The sequence below is a fragment of the Tachysurus fulvidraco genome, chromosome 3, assembly GCF_022655615.1.
Source record: "Tachysurus fulvidraco isolate hzauxx_2018 chromosome 3, HZAU_PFXX_2.0, whole genome shotgun sequence".
Taxonomy (NCBI): domain Eukaryota; kingdom Metazoa; phylum Chordata; class Actinopteri; order Siluriformes; family Bagridae; genus Tachysurus; species Tachysurus fulvidraco.
Genome location: NC_062520.1, coordinates 23896190 through 23912964, shown reverse-complemented (window position 1 = coordinate 23912964; position 16775 = coordinate 23896190). Strand labels below are relative to the sequence as shown.

The 16775-nt window shown below is 34.2% G+C and overlaps 2 protein-coding genes across 5 annotated transcripts in view; both read left to right on the top strand.

The window, feature by feature from the left end:
- LOC125140842 (carcinoembryonic antigen-related cell adhesion molecule 5-like) overlaps positions 1 to 16775 on the top strand; it is a 141933-nt gene that overhangs the window by 25459 nt on the left and 99699 nt on the right. The window contains exons 14-20 of the mRNA XM_047811012.1: positions 2757 to 3004; positions 3806 to 4087; positions 4218 to 4484; positions 6064 to 6190; positions 6550 to 6587; positions 6781 to 6803; positions 7133 to 7234. Of these exons, the coding sequence (XP_047666968.1) occupies positions 2757 to 3004; positions 3806 to 4087; positions 4218 to 4484; positions 6064 to 6190; positions 6550 to 6587; positions 6781 to 6803; positions 7133 to 7234 (1087 nt within the window). The remainder of the gene's footprint in view (positions 1 to 2756; positions 3005 to 3805; positions 4088 to 4217; positions 4485 to 6063; positions 6191 to 6549; positions 6588 to 6780; positions 6804 to 7132; positions 7235 to 16775) is intronic.
- LOC125140832 (carcinoembryonic antigen-related cell adhesion molecule 6-like) overlaps positions 14793 to 16775 on the top strand; it is a 53338-nt gene continuing 51355 nt past the window's right edge. For all 4 annotated transcript variants that reach the window (XM_047810929.1, XM_047810928.1, XM_047810930.1 and 1 more), the window contains exons 1-2: positions 14793 to 14972; positions 15497 to 15811. In XM_047810929.1, coding sequence (XP_047666885.1) covers positions 14921 to 14972; positions 15497 to 15811 — 367 coding nt within the window. In that variant the 5' untranslated portion in view covers positions 14793 to 14920. The remainder of the gene's footprint in view (positions 14973 to 15496; positions 15812 to 16775) is intronic.

Sequence of the window (16775 nt, the reverse complement as noted above, 5' to 3'; positions counted from 1 at the left end):
ATGACACTGACAGTGAATTTTCTGCATTTATTAGCCCAATAACATGATATTAAGACTGTGTAAACCCACCTTTGGCCAGTAGAGAGCATCGGAAGATCAGAGATTGCAGAGCATAAGCAAAGACTATTGGGCATAACTGGCAAATACAAAAACGGGTGCAAAAAATATCAAATACAACTGGAACACACAATTCTATTTTACCCGAAAATGTGTTAATCTAAGAAATTGTATCCTGTAAAGAAAAAACAACAACTAAAAGGTACAGCAGCATTTTATTTGAAAATAACCAATGTATGAATCATCCAGACCTGATTTGGCAGGCAATGTATGCACCCTATATTATTGGCAATTTATAAATCCGATATTTATGGCAATGTATACATCCTAGCATTTCCTCACAACAACCACATAGATAACGGTTAACATGTTGTACACATAAAATACAAAAAAACCTAAAAAACATTTCCCATCAGCCTCTATTGTACATACAGTATATTATACTGTATATGGCCAAAAAAAAAGTTTGACATCTTTCTAGAAACTGTTGTTACAAAGTTGGAAGCATTCAGTTGTATAGAATTATTTCAATGCTTTAGTTCTAAGATTTGCTGTAGTATTAAATATTAAGAATTCCTGTGGTTGAACTCCTCAACCACACCAAAGACCTTTAGGGCTGAGCCTCCTCACACCTCAGGCCTCCTCACCTGACAGATTGTTGCACACACAAAATTTTAGTTATTTCACATACTGTATCATTTCACAGTTTTGTTTATTGCAGATATTGTTATTGCAAATATTACCTAGTTATTGCATGTATTGCACATACTTTGAAAACAATACAGACTTGCACATACAGTACCAAGATGGTGGATCACAGCACATAGGTGTGTGGGTGCATTGTATGTTGACTGAGTGAACATTCTTTTGTGACTGGAGTTTTAATTAACCAGACAAAAGTGCACTCTTCGGCTGTATGAGAGGAGATAATCTCTTCATCTAATCCTTCCTTGGGGTCCTGTTCCTGTTGGACATGTCCAAAACACCTTCCCTAATTCACCAGAGGACAGATATCAACTATTCTGAGAAAAACGAAGAGGAAGAGAAAGAGGAAGTGAATATATGGTTAAACATTGACAAAAGCAAGCTCCTAAAGCTAAAAGTAAAATTTCACACTTCAAAAAACATTATGATTTAGATTAAAAAAACATTATGATTTAGATTAAAAACAAAATTCTGTATGAATGATTAAAATAAATATAGGCAGTCAAAGCCTATGCATTTTATATTTCACTTTATGTTTGCTCTTGTAAGCTGTTCTATACACTATGTATAGTGTTTATCCTGTCCTGTAACGAGAGAGAAACATTAGTGTGAATAATATTGTTTAAAAGGTTACTGATCTGCTTTCTGATAGATAGATATACATCTCAGGCATCTGAATTTAAAGCTTTTATCATTTTTCCTGTAATTCATAAGAGATATAGATAAATGAAATATTTATATTGTGATTTGTGTAAATATGGAAATTATCATTAATCTGACAGTCTGTTTTGTTCTCTGTTTAGTGATTTTATAGTGATTTCTACTGAACAGAAAATGTATACATGACCCTCATCTTACATAAACATAATAATGTAATATCATTTAACTGTCTTTAGTAGAGAATAAAATAAAAAGAGTACAGTGAAAGTTTTGCTTGTCAGTGTGACACATTTGTGAATAGAAAAATCATCTGTGTAATTTATTTTAACTTTTTTTCTACAGATGCTTTTTGCTCTTTTCTGACACTGAATGCATGATATTGACTGTGTGAAACTGTATTTGACCAGTAGAGGGCGCTGTCTGATCAGTGTCGGTAGCTCATAACTGACAAATTCAGAAATGATGTTTCAGATATTAACTGAGGTGAACATCTTATATTGCTATAACAACATAAATGGGATTGACATTTGAAGAGAATTAGCATAAACACGTTTTGGTTCAAAGGTCACAAATTATGACTCGTCCCTTGGCTAGTTATACAGTTACAAAGGCGGAAACTGAACATAACACTATTTTATCCACTGAAGCCTGAAGTGATTATTCACTACAGATCTCTCTTTAGAGACGATTATTGAGTAGCAGTGGTGGAGCTCCGGATCTCTCCTGATGGATTTACACACTGTGTGCTGCAGTCTGCTTCTGCTACTGACATGTTCAGGTGACTCTCTCTCTCTCTCTCTCTCTCTCTCTCTCTCTCTCTCTCTCTCTCTCTCTCTCTCTCTCTCTCTCTCTCTCCAAAATCTACAGTTAATAATCTTAGTGAAACTTTACTGTAAATACTGCTTTATTATGTAATTCCCTGTCAGGACTCCTGCATGGACATTCTCTGCTCGACCGTTAGGGGGCGTTCGGCAGTGTTTTCTGTCACGTGTCTTGTCTCACTCACCTGTTTGTTATTGGGGTCATTATTATGTGGATTTATTTCCTCTGCGCTCAGTGTTTTGGTTTCGTGTATTTATTTATTTATTTAGTTAGTTAGTTAGTTAGTTAGTTAGTTAGTTAGTGTCTTTGTTAATGAAATCTGTTTTTATTTTATATCCTTACATTTGGGTCTGTTTTTATTAATGTGATTTCTGACAGAACGCAGACAAAAAAAAAGAGAGGAATAAACGAAAGCTAAACGTATATATTTGTTTATTTACACAGGTCGAGGCTTTGGCCAAGTGTTGGAATTACCTGAGAGTATAAATAAAACAGTTGGGGAGAATGTAGTAATTACCCCCAAAACGTATTCCTGATCCTCCTCACAGCTTTGTCAGATGGAACTTTAATACAGCAGTCATTCTTTCTGGACCACCGAATGGAGTTAATATACTGCCACCGTACAAAGACAGAGTCAGTTTTAACACCACATCTTTAGCTCTGGAGCTCAGGAGCCTGACTGAGAGTGATACTGGACAATATGTACTGAGTGTAGACACTACAACTACTTACATTGCTCACACCTCACTGCTGGTGCTTGGTGAGTAAAAAAAAAACTTTTCTTTTAAACACAATTGTTTTACAGTTTCTTATTTTGTAAATACATGGTAAAACTTTACTGCTCAGGTGTTTGCTTCTGTGCTGCTGCTCTGTACAACAGTGAAAAAGTCATCATTACAATTAAGCATTTGTATTCACAAACTGGTGCTTGACAATGCCTCTGATTCTATAAGAGACTTCATATAAACATTCATTAAAATGTAACAAAGAAATGTTTATTAAAGAGTTTATATTATTTATTGTATATCAGTAGTGTTTGAGTTGAATATTTTAGTGAATTTAAATATCTCTTAATATTAGTATTATATTAGTATTATATGTTCATTATTAGTTTCTGATTCCAAATCCTTTGTTAATGAACCATTGTATGCATATTGTAAGGGCTTTCCTTATTTTAATAACAACCAGCAGCTTTAAATAGTATAAAATCATGTCCATTTGAATCTTATTAATTTATAAATCTAGTTTATAATATATTAGTTTTAGCAAATTGCTGTATGAATTACACAAAATTGTGTAATTGTGATCGAAACTGTGGTGTTTTCAGCCATTTAGGCAATTCCTTGGTTTTGAGAGTATTCCTTAATTTCAGAGATAAAGAATTATTGTATAATTTTACTTATTATTCTAATTATTATTATTATTTTTTTTTTTTAAGTTTTTTACTACAAAAGTATAGTTAAAATATATCTTTATTATCTTTATCCTTATCCTTTTTAAAGTTAATTTGTGTTACCTTGTGTATTAAGTTGTGTGTCTGAGCCCTGTACTATATTTTAAGTCCCAGATCCAGTCTCCAATGTTACCATAGTACCAAGTCAAACAGAGCTGGTCGAATTCAACACTGTGAGTTTCGTCTGCTCTGCTTCCGGCTCCTTTTTTTCATTTATTTGGCTAAATGACAGCTCTGAGATAACAGCAGGGGAGCGAATCCAGATAACAGACAACAACAGCAAACTGACCATTACCAGTGTGATGAGAGGTGACACAGGCCCATACGAGTGTGAAGTATACAACAGCATCAGCAGAAATAGGAGTCTCCCATTCAGCCTCACCATTTACTGTGAGTCATGTTATATCATGCGACTTGTTGACAGTCATGAGGTGTATCCAACAATCATGCATGTTATACCTGGTCTCCACAAGACCATGATGGCTCTAAAGATGACTAAATATGGACTGTTCCATTGCAGATGGTCCTGAAAATGTTGTTGTGGCAGCAGATCCAGAGGGACCCTTCTACAGTTCTGGATCTAATCTCAAATTAAACTGCTCAGCTGAGTCCAGGCCTGCTGCTGAGTTTCATTGGGCTGTGAATGGAACAGAGCTTGTTGAAAAGGGCCAAGTGCTCAAACTGAACAACATTCAGATCAGTCACAGTGGCAATTACACCTGCATAGCCCATAACACACAGACCCTACAAAACTCTGTGTCTGAACCGATCAGCGTCAATATACTAGGTGGGTTATAGATTAGTTATTTAAATCGTGCAACAAAATTAAATTCAAATCAAAGCAGCTCCCCTGGAAATGTGGAGAATTTTTATTGTTGCTGAAATTTTGGTAGAAAAAATGTTTATTTAACTGTAGTAGATGGCAATAGAAAAATTGTAAATAAATTAGTTAACCTGAAAAACACTGACAGATTAATCTCTTCACAAAGAAATTGAAAATGGATTGATACAATATTTTGCACTCACAAGGAAGTAAATTATTATTTAAGTAGTATGTTTTGTACAGTATTATGTAAGGAGTAAACAGAGTTGTGGCATGCTGTTATAGGAAAATAATTCATTATGGGTGTGTCATGTTTCCGTGAAAACCAGAGACTCCTGTGATGAATGTTACAAAGCACAGACAATGAGCAATCCTTCCTTAGTTGTTAAATAATTATCTCCTTACAAAGTGCATCAGCTTATCAATAACACAAAATCTTTTAGGCTTAGGCTTAAAGGTAATGCTAATGCTTCATGTCCCTCTGAATTACTATAGATATTATATTGTAGTAGAAATAACATTTAATTTAAAGCATTATTTCTATAATTTTAATTTCTATCTGCACTTTGCGGAAATTAATCGTTTCAAAAATTCTGATAACTCCATGTGATTATTATATAAATATAATCTAGTGGCGAGGGGTGAAAATCAGTCAGTGTTTAGAAAATCAAATTTTCAGTGACCATCTTCCTTATTAAAACTCTGCTTTTGAGAGTACTTCTTGAATGTGAAGTTTATTAAATGCTAATACTTGTAGGGCTTTGCTTGACAGTACAAGACGTAAGTTAAGTTACTGCAAATAATATACTTCCATCATACAAAGAGAGAGAGAGAGAGAGTCAGCCTGACATTATCTCTGGAGGCGGTTATAACATTGGCATGGAGAATAAAAACAAAGAAAGAAAGCGAAGAAAGGCTTACGATAAGGCAAGATGTAGGACCCGTGTTAATATAGGATCAGCTTTCCAGCGTTGGAGAGACCTGAAGGAGCGGGAAGTTGGCGCATATTCACAGATTGGAGATTCCCGAGTCAATAACTCCTGAGCTAAACGCTGTTACTACACAAATAACACCTCTTTTCTATCGTAGTAATGTAGAGAGGCAGCTACAACAGCGTTTTGTGTAGTAACAGTGTATAGCTCTAACGTTACTTAAGACGCCGAGGCGCTTTTTTCCTTCTCGATAGGTGAGTAACGTTGGTTTTGCTTTGCTTCACAGAACTAATATATACCGTCCTTTGCATGATTATGCTTGTCATTTTTGCTTGTTTGTTTACTGCAATCGTATTGTTTTTCCCTTCAGCTATGATAAAGATACATTTCTTTCCATTAGTTGGCTGGGTTACGTATGTATGTGTGGGCGGAGCTATCAATTCAGGGGTGGGACCCATTTGAGTTAGGGGCGTGTTTGTTTTGGTCATTTCAAATGTCAACACTGGCTTTCAAACATACCTTTAATATATTTCTATAATTTTTGTACAACACATTTTGTGACATGTTCTTAAAAGATAATCTGCAGGTTTCTATTTTTTATCTATTAATAGATAGAGGGAGTGAAGGAGGAGATGGAGATTCACTGTCTGCAGGAGCTATAGCTGGGATTGTTATTGGAGTTTTATTAGCTGTTGCTGCAATTGCTGGTTTGATTTTCTATTTTGTGAAAGTAAAAGAGTAAGTAAATTAAACCCTTAATTTCAAATATACTTATTTCATATATGGGTATTTAGTAATAGGTATTCATATGGGTATTCATAGTTTCTATGAGTTATAAACATGTATTTTTTTGTAAGCGACTCATAGAACATGAAGTCAGTATCATAATTGTTTAATTGTTCATAATTATAACTGTTAACACTCAAAGTGCTGTTTTTATAAAGGTGAAGTAAAATTTGATATCAAATCAATGTATGTGTTCTTAATATTAAATATGTCTATGTAAATTTGTCTTCTTGTTGCTCACTCATGTAATATGAAATAACACTTCAATCTGTATGACACTATAATCTGGTCTACATTTTACTGTCATTCAGGCCAAGAACAAACTCCAGAGGAAATAACCAGAGTGGAGGTTTGTGTGAAGATCTTCAGTCATTGATAAATATTTGCTCAGCGTTAAAGACCAGACATTAGCTGATGGCATTTTTATGAGATTGATTATGCCATTCCTGGGAGATTCTGTGTTTGTTTAGGCTGTACAGTATTTATATACACCATCATTTACTACAACATAATGATCTATTTATATATTCTTTCTTATACAGCAACACATAATGCAGGTGGACATGTAAGTCAGTTTCTTTATTCAAGAAAAAAGTGGTGATATTAGGAAAATTAGTTTCAATTTGAAGAAGCAAGATACACTGCAAGATGTTTAATTTAGCTGCTCTTTACCTTTAAAGCTGCTAGAACGACTGTACTTCATCCCACAGCATGTAGAAGCCATAGATTAGTGTGTGTTGTGCTGCTTAGTCATGAAGTTACATGGACTTGAATGTGTACTAATAATTTGCTTATCACTTTTAATGAAATTGTTCATCAGTAAAGTACAGTTCACTAAATGTATGTCAAGTGTATTTATTTACCCATTTTACAGAGTCCTGCTTTTATTTTTAGGATTCACAGTATGAAAATATCCCCAGATTCCATAATCTGAACACCAGGGTGACTGTGGGTGGATCTGACACTCAGACGCCTCACACACCTCACCCTGTTATGGTAAAGAGTCTATTAATTTGATTTGTACATTATTGCTATTACACTATTGCTACACTGGAAGATATTGAATTTAGATGCTCTTTACGTTTTAAGCTACTGGGGCGACTGTACTTCATCCCATAGCATGTACTGTAGAAGCCATAGATTAGTCTGTGTCATGCTGCTCAAAGTCATGAAATTACATTGACTCAAATGTGTACTAATAATCATCTGAAAACTTAATAATCATCAGTAAACACACAGTCCATTAAATGTATGTCATAAATGTAATTATTTACATTTTACAGCGTTCTTTTATTTTTTAGGATACATACTATGAAAATATGGTCGGCTCCCATAACAATCCTGTGATGCGTCACACACCTCACCCTGATGAGGTAAACAGTCCATTTATTTGATTTGTACACCATTATTAATTTAACCCTATCCCCATTGTGATGAATTTAACTATTGTTATTCTGACATTTTGTGATGTCACGTACAGCTTATTGAATGAATGTATAACTAACCATCTAGGGAGTAATATATGAAAACCCCTGACATGCAGAAATCAGCTCTTTTTTGATAATGAGGTAAGTAGCTTTACTTCAATTATATTTAGGACAAGGATAAGTTTCATCAAAGTAGTAGATTGGAGAAATTCTTATATACAGTAGCACTGAAGTAAACTCCAGAATAACTCATGCAACAAATGATATTTATGAAATATTACACAAGCAGGAGTTATATTGAACATCATTCAGTCAGGACCACTTCGTAAATGAAGGTTAGCGAGCATACAGTTGGTGTTGGCGGAATGGTTCTGTTCTGTCCGTGCGCATGCATGGACTGGGCAGGGAGGCAGCACTGGGGAATGAATAGACACACACACACACACACACACACCCAGGCGAGGATTTATTAGCAGCTGATGCAGCTTACTGCGTGGCCTGCCTGAATTAATGCGATGCTTGATGCACAGCTGTGATTTGGTTGTAGGCACAAGGGTGCAGGATGAGTGCTGCAAGTAATCACAGCTGTGCTGATATTCACTACAACTGCAAGATTGCGAGAAATTGATATGGAGTAGCTGACATTTCAGACATAGTATTACCAAATGTATTGTGATTTTTATTCCTCTCTTAAATAAAATAAATCCTCAAGATGACACACCGGATAGAGCATGTTTCCATGCAATACAGAGGCAGACAGACAGCCCTGAGTACAGTAAGTGTAGGAACAGTGTAGTAAAGTGGATTGAGACAATCAGGGAAATGTTTGTGTTACTCTAAATATTGGCACTCCTGGAATATCAGAGCCTATTTTTATTTACAAAATAAAAACATTTTTTAGCTAACGTTTCATCAACATACTTCCTCTTGTAATGGCTAAGAAGGTTATAAGCACTTCATGCATTCTTTGCCCAATTTCAACAGAGTTATAACAACGGTCATTGTTCACAAGATCTCATTTGGCTATAACACAATTCTGTTTGTAGTGTGACTGATCCTTGCTGATGTTTTGGTGATGCATTTTGTGAGCTGCTTTCATGCAGCCCTTCAGGACGACTTAAAACACGGCAACCACAAAACTCAGTTAAACTCTGTACAGTACTACTCTGAAACTATAAAACTGTACGCTCATCTGTCCTCTTCTTGGCACGTTTACAAACTGTCCAGACATTTGAATTTTTAACAAACATTATGTCCCTCATTGCTCCTAATGGTTAATTATTAATGTATTGTTATATGCATAAAACTGTGTCAAATCGCACCTGAATGTTTACTGATCAGTGCTCTTTGACCTCCTCTTATTCCTAATCGGTGATGTTTATGGTCTTTTCAGAAGCGTCCATTTCCTCCTGCACCAGCATTTAACTCTTCTAGTCTAGGCTTTGTGACATTTATTTTTGAGTCATGTAATTCTAATTCAGTTTCAAACACTTTTGCTGCAATGATTATTTTGTATAATGTTTGTTTAATCTCCTAAGACCCGATCTTTGGTTTGGCTTGTATTTTAGTTACAATGTGATGTCCACGTATGTGGACACCAGGTCATAGGAAGTTAAACCCAGTTCAGGAAGGAAGACATGATTGTATGATCAACACACTGCATTTTATCTGTTACCAGCTCTGGAAAGAGGAAGTAACAGTGGATATTTGTTTTTATTGGTGTAAAGGAGAGGAAAACAATGATTTGTTAAATATGTTTATGAATAATTATAGCATGAATAGAAGCTGTCAAAGTCTGTACATATGACAGCTCTGAGAGATGAAAATGTATAAAAACATGTATGTGAAGTAATTTTATAAGAAAATAAATTGCATTACTTTTGTATTAATTCTAATTCATTGAACTTAGGATTAGTAAATTTAACTTTTCACCTTAAGTTATTATTAATAACTTAAGGTTATTTATATTGTTGTTTATCGGGCCTTTACATAGCGTGTGATAAGAAATACCCTTGAATATTTTATGAAAGGTCAGTGATCTTTTTTACCTTGCGTTCCATTTTGTTGTTTTGATTTCTTTATTTAAGGCAAAAAACTTTCACTTGTTTTGACAATATATATTCTGTAAAGATATATTCTGTAAAATCATTTATTAGACATATGTGTCTAATTTTCCTGTTTAGAATTCTGTGGTTTTTTCAATACATCTTATACAAAAAGGTATAAAGGTTATAAATTAGAATGGTTAAAACTCTAGGTTATTTCAGTTACAAACTCATTCAAATTTCATTAGAATTATTGCAGTTTCCTTGTAATAATAAAGGGTGCAGCTAAACAGAACAATACAAAAATAATTCAATATAAAAGATCTAAGACTTCAAGTGCACAGCTTCTACACTTGGTAAAGATGTGACCAAACTTGAGGAGGAAATGCAGAGTTTACGGAGTGAGTACAGGAACAAGAGCAATACAAATGCTGTTAGAACCTAGTCTGGTGTAGACAGACCTTCAGAAGGTCTGGACTCCACAGCTGCTTGAAGAGCTCCTCAAGAGGCTGTCTGACTGATGTATGTATGTTCCTATTAAAACATACTGATGTGAAACTGTATTTTTCCCCTCAAAGTTTTTAATTAAATCATTCTATACCATTTAGTATCATAAAATTTCAATATTTTTTGTTCATGGTAAATCCAGCATTAAGCAGAGCCTTATAAGTACTTACAGAGAGCTGTAGCTGCCATGGTTACTGCTGACATACCTGGTGGCTGGTTCAGGCTCTGTAGCACCATGTGGTCACTTTCCAGTGCTCTTTTCTCTCCCTGTTCTATCCTTACCCCGGTTGCTGAAACACTCATTTTTTTTTAGGAAAATCAGCCACACTTCCTCAATCCAGCATCCATTCATTAGTAATAGTTAATACAGAAAGAGTGGAGGAACTTTGTGGGATTAGTGTCATCTGACTGCTAGTTTCAACTCATTACATGACTACAGATTCCTCAAACCTCTATTTGTTCTTTTCTGTTTCCCTGTTAAGCTTTTGTCATGTTTTATCTTGGTTATGCATTATATCATGTATGTATGTATATACAGTATGCATGTCTCTGCTTTGTTTCTTTGCTATGTATTTTTCTTAATAAATGAATAATAATAAATCCAGCTACCTATTCCTATTAAGAAGTACTGTAAATGAAAATGTTAGAAAAATGAGGAAGAAAATGAAAGCAGTTTGTCATTTTAAAGCAACTTGATAAAACATAAACAAATCAAAGTCATCAGTTCAAATATCTTTAAATCTATGGCTAAACTTTAAAGAGAAACTTGCTTATATTAAAAAAGTGCTCTCAACAACATCAACAACAACAACATACCTCTCTGTGATTACATGATAAACAAAACTTAAGGGGAACCAGATTCAAAAGAGTAGCCATCCTCATCTTGGTGACACCAATACTACTCTTCACCTCCCCCAATCAAATCATGGCTTGGCATAATGTTTGTATTGCAGTGCTTTATAATTAATGTTAACACTATATAACAAGATTAGGCTAGACAGTCCTCTAATCTTCTGGCTTGTTGGGCCATATTCTTCCCCTTTGCAAGATCCCTACTTCCAGTGAGACTGCCCCATGTTTACTGCCCCCAATATTCATCTAACTTTTGGAAGGATTTCTGCCAACTCCTGGGAGCTATGGTCAGTCTATCATCTGGTTTCCACCCTCAAACTAATGGCCAAACTGAAAATTTCAATCAAGTATTGAAGACCGGTCCCCGAATCTTGTGCTCAGAGAATCCTGAATCGTGGTCAACAAAATTAATGTGGTTTGTTTATGATTACAACTCCCTACCTTTGTTTTCCATGGCTCTGTCAACTTTTTAATTTGCTTTATTTATTTTAATTAATTTTATTTACTTCTGAGGACCTGGAGGCATCTGTCCCATCGTCTCTTGCCCTGGTCAAACGCTGTTTGAGCACCTGGAGAAAGGCACATGCCATTCTTCTCAAGTCCTCCTGGAGCTATGCCCGCTGGGCCAACCGTAAGCACCACCCAAGATTGTTTTTCTCTTTTGTTGCTCAATAAATCGGATCATTTCTCCTCTACCAGGTGTCTCTGCATTTGGGTCTTTTCCGACTGACCTTTGACATTAATATGATTATATTGTTGTTATTAAAAGTACTTGTATTGAATTTTAGGAGTCATTGATATATTAAATATGTCAATATTTTTTAGTACTTTTGTGGAAATATCTGTTGAAGAGAAACTAAAAAAAAAATGGTTAAGGGTTTTATGTAGTATGCTAGAATTCTTCTAGGATGTTGAATGTTATTAGACATTCTATACGTGAAACTAATGATGTCCTGCAGCCACAAATATGCTGAAGTCATTCAAAACATAATAAATGTTGACAGCAGAAACTTTAAAATTGTAGTCATAATCTTTTGTGCTACAATGGTTAATGTTCTTTTATTTTGATGACAGTGTCTTGGTTATTTTGTAAAACATTCTAGTAAAATGGTGGTAAAACCCACAGCTAAAATTTCATTAAATCATTAAGATTAACAATGTTTTAGAGAAAATCTAAGTGTTTATAAATAGTAGAAATGCTGTTCAGCAGACTTTTTTTTTGCACCACCCAAAAAACTTCTATATAGAACAGTAAACTGCAATAAACAGAATAAATTCAATATTAACATGGTAGCCTATAATATTCATTAGTATAAAGAGGTCAAATATATGCAGTTTTATATATTTAGGGAGTTGGCAGCCTGACAGCCTTCAGTGTTGTTTTTTTCTTCCAGTGGTCTGTTACATAACAGAATACATTACTTACTTTACTTACCTATAAAAATTTTAACATCTAATTTGCTTTGGGGAAAAAATAAATTTTCAATAGTGACCTGAGAATACAGAAGATATAATATTATAACATTAACATATAAAATGACCTCCTATTATAAATTAGGGAGCCAAAAATGTTTGCACAGTTCTATATATTTGTACATATTTCCATGCATATTCCAGTGTGGAAAATAAAAAGCAATACCTTTTGTGTGCTGTATTTGGTGTTTCCCCACCAGCCTGATGACACTGACAGGGAATTTTCTGCATGCATTTATTAGCCCAATAACATGATATTAAGACTGTGTAAACCCACCTTTGGCCAGTAGAGAGCATTGGAAGATCAGAGATTGCAGAGCATAAGCAAAGACTATTGGGCATAACTGGCAAATACAAAAATGGGTGCAAAGAATATCAAATACAACTGGAACACACAATTCTATTTTACCCGAAAATGTGTTAATCTAAGAAATTGTATCCTGTAAAAAAAAAAAACAACTAAAAGGTACAGCAGCATTTTATTTGAAAATAACCAATGTATGAATCATCCAGACCTGATTTGGCAGGCAATGTATGCACCCTATATTATTGGCAATTTATAAATCCGATATTTATGGCAATGTATACATCCTAGCATTTCCTCACAACAACCACATAGATAACGGTTAACATGTTGTACACATAAAATACAAAAAAACCCAAAAAACATTTCCCATCAGCCTCTATTGTACATACAGTATATTATACTGTATATGGCCAAAAAAAAAGTTTGTTTGACATCTTTCTAGAATCTGTTGTTACAAAGTTGGAAGCATTCAGTTGTATAGAATTATTTCAATGCTTTAGTTCTAAGATTTGCTGTAGTATTAAATATTAAGAATTCCTATGGTTGAACTCCTCAACCACACCAAAGACCTTTAGGGCTGAGCCTCCTCACACCTCAGGCCTTCTCACCTGACAGATTGTTGCACACACAAAATTTTAGTTATTTCACATACTGTATCATTTCACAGTTTTGTTTATTGCAGATATTGTTATTGCAAATATTACCTAGTTATTGCATGTATTGCACATACTTTGAAAACAATACAGACTTGCACATACAGTACCAAGATGGTGGATCACGGCACATAGGTGTGTGGGTGCATTGTATGTTGACTGAGTGAACATTCTTTTGTGACTGGAGTTTTAATTAACCAGACAAAAGTGCACTCTTCGGCTGTATGAGAGGAGATAATCTCTTCATCTAATCCTTCCTTGGGGTCCTGTTCCTGTTGGACATGTCCAAAACTCCTTCCCTAATTCACCAGAGGACAGATATCAACTATTCTGAGAAAAACGAAGAGGAAGAGAAAGAGGAAGTGAATATATGGTTAAACATTGACAAAAGCAAGCTCCTAAAGCTAAAAGTAAAATTTCACACTTCAAAAAACATTATGATTTAGATTAAAAAAACATTATGATTTAGATTAAAAAAACATTATGATTTAGATTAAAAACAAAATTCTGTATGAATGATTAAAATAAATATAGGCAGTCAAAGCCTATGCATTTTATATTTCACTTTGTTATGCTTGTAAGCTGTTCTATACACTATGTATAGTGTTTATCCTGTCCTGTAAGGAGAGAGAAACATTAGTGTGAATAATATTGTTTAAAAGGTTACTGATCTGCTTTCTGATAGATAGATATACATCTGATGCATCTGAATTTAAAGCTTTTATCATTTTTCCTGTAATTCATAAGAGATATAGATAAATGAAATATTTATATTGTGATTTGTGTAAATATGGAAATTATCATTAATCTTCCAGTCTGTTCTGTTCTCTGTTTAGTGATTTTATAGTGATTTCTACTGAACAGAAAATGTATACATGACCCTCATCTTACATAAACATAATAACGTAATATCATTTAACTGTCTTTAGTAGAGAATAAAATAAAAAGAGTACAGTGAAAGTTTTGCTTGTCAGTGTGACACATTTGTGAATAGAAAAATCATCTGTGTAATTTATTTTAACTTTTTTCTACAGGTGCTTTTTGCTCTTTTCTGACACTGAATGCTTGATATTGTGACTGTGTGAAACTGTATTTGGCCAGTAGAGGGCGCTGTCTGATCAGTGTCGGTAGCTCATAACTGACAAATTCAGAAATGATCTTTCAGATATTAACTGAGGTGAACATCTTATATTGCTATAACAACATATATGGGTTTGACATCTGAAGAGAATTTGCATGAACAAAGTTTTGTTCAAAGGTCACAGAGTATGACACTCTATGGCTAGTTATACAGTTACAAAGGCGGAAACTGAACATAACACTATTTTATCCACTGAAGCCTGAAGTGATTATTCACTACAGATCTCTCTTTAGTGACGATTATTGAGTAGCAGTGGTGGAGCTCCGGATCTCTCCTGATGGATTTACACACTGTGTGCTGCAGTCTGCTTCTGCTACTGACATGTTCAGGTGACTCTCTCTTTCTCTCTCTCTCTCTCTCTCTCTCTCTCTCTCTCTCTCTCTCTCTCTCTCTCTCTCTCTCTCTCTCGCTCTCTCTCTCTCTCTCTCCAAAATCTACAGTTGATAATCTTATTGAAACTTTACTCTAAATACAGCTTTATTATGTAATTCCCTGTCAGGACTCCTGCATGGACATTCTCTGCTCGACCGTTAGGGGGCGTTCCGGCAGTGTTTTCTGTCACGTGTCTTGTCTCACTCACCTGTTTATTATTGGGTTCATTATTATGTGGATTTATTTCCTCTGCGCTCAGTGTTTTGGTTTCGTGTATTTATTTATTTATTTATTTATTTATTTGTTTGTTTGTTTGTTTATTTATTTATTTATTTATTTATTGTCTTTGTTAATGAAATCTATTTTTATTTTATATCCTTACATTTGGGTCTGTTTTTATTCCTGTGATTTCTGACAGAACGCAGACAAAAAAAAAGAGGAATAAACGAAGCTAAACGTATATATTTGTTTATTTACACAGGTCGAGGCTTTGGCCAAGTGTTGGAATTACCTGAGAGTATAAATAAAACAGTTGGGGAGAATGTAGTAATTACCCCAAAACGTATTCCTGATCCTCCTCACTACTCAGTCAGATGGAACTTTAATACAGCAATCATTCTTACTGGACCACCGAATGGAGTTACTATACTGCCACCGTACAAAGACAGAGTCAGTTTTAACGCCACATCTTTAGCTCTGGAGCTCAGGAGCCTGACTGAGGGTGATACTGGACAATATGTACTGATTGTAGACACTACAACTACTTACACTGCTCACACCTCACTGCTGGTACTTGGTGAGTAAAAAAAAACTTTTCTTTTAAACACAATTGTTTTACAGTTTCTTATTTTGTAAATACATGGTAAAACTTTACTGCTCAGGTGTTTGCTTCTCTGCTGCTGCTCTGTACAACAGTGAAAAAGTTATCAGTACAATTAAGCATTTGTATTCACAAACTGCTGCTTGACAATGCCTCTGATTCTATAAGAGACTTCATATAAACATTCATTAAAATGTAACAAAGAAATGTTTATTAAAGTGTTTATATTATTTATTGTATATCAGTATTGTTTGAGTTGAATATTTTAGTGAATTTAAATATCTCTTAATATTAGTGTTATATTATTAAATATCAACGTTGTGCTGCCTGTTTATTAAGCAGAGACTGTTTTTGACAGACATTGTAGCCTATGTGAAAATCTTATTTTAATACACAACACAGGGATATTGGTGCATTTGTGGTTTAACTTGTTTCTATACTTCTGTAAAGTTGCTTTAAGACAATGTGAATTAAAAGTGCTATATAAATAAATTGAATTGAATTGAACTTGTAAATCCCGAGGGGGGGGTGTTCATTATTAGTTTCTGATTCCAAATCCTTTGTTAATGAACCATTGTATGTATATTGTAAGGGCTTTCCTTATTTTAATAACAACCAGCAGCTTTAAATAGTATAAAATCATGTCCATTTGAATCTTATTAATTTATAAATCTAGTTTATAATATATTAGTTTTAGCAAATTGCTGTATGAATTACACAAAATTGTGTAATTGTGATCGAAACTGTGGTGTTTTCAGCCATTTAGGCAATTCCTTGGTTTTGAGAGTATTCCTTAATTTCAGAGATAAAGAATTATTGTATAATTTTACTTATTATTCTAATTATTATTATTATTTTTTTTTTTAAGTTTTTTACTACAAAAGTATAGTTAAAATATATCTTTATTATCTTTATCCTTATCTTTTTTAAAGTTAATTTG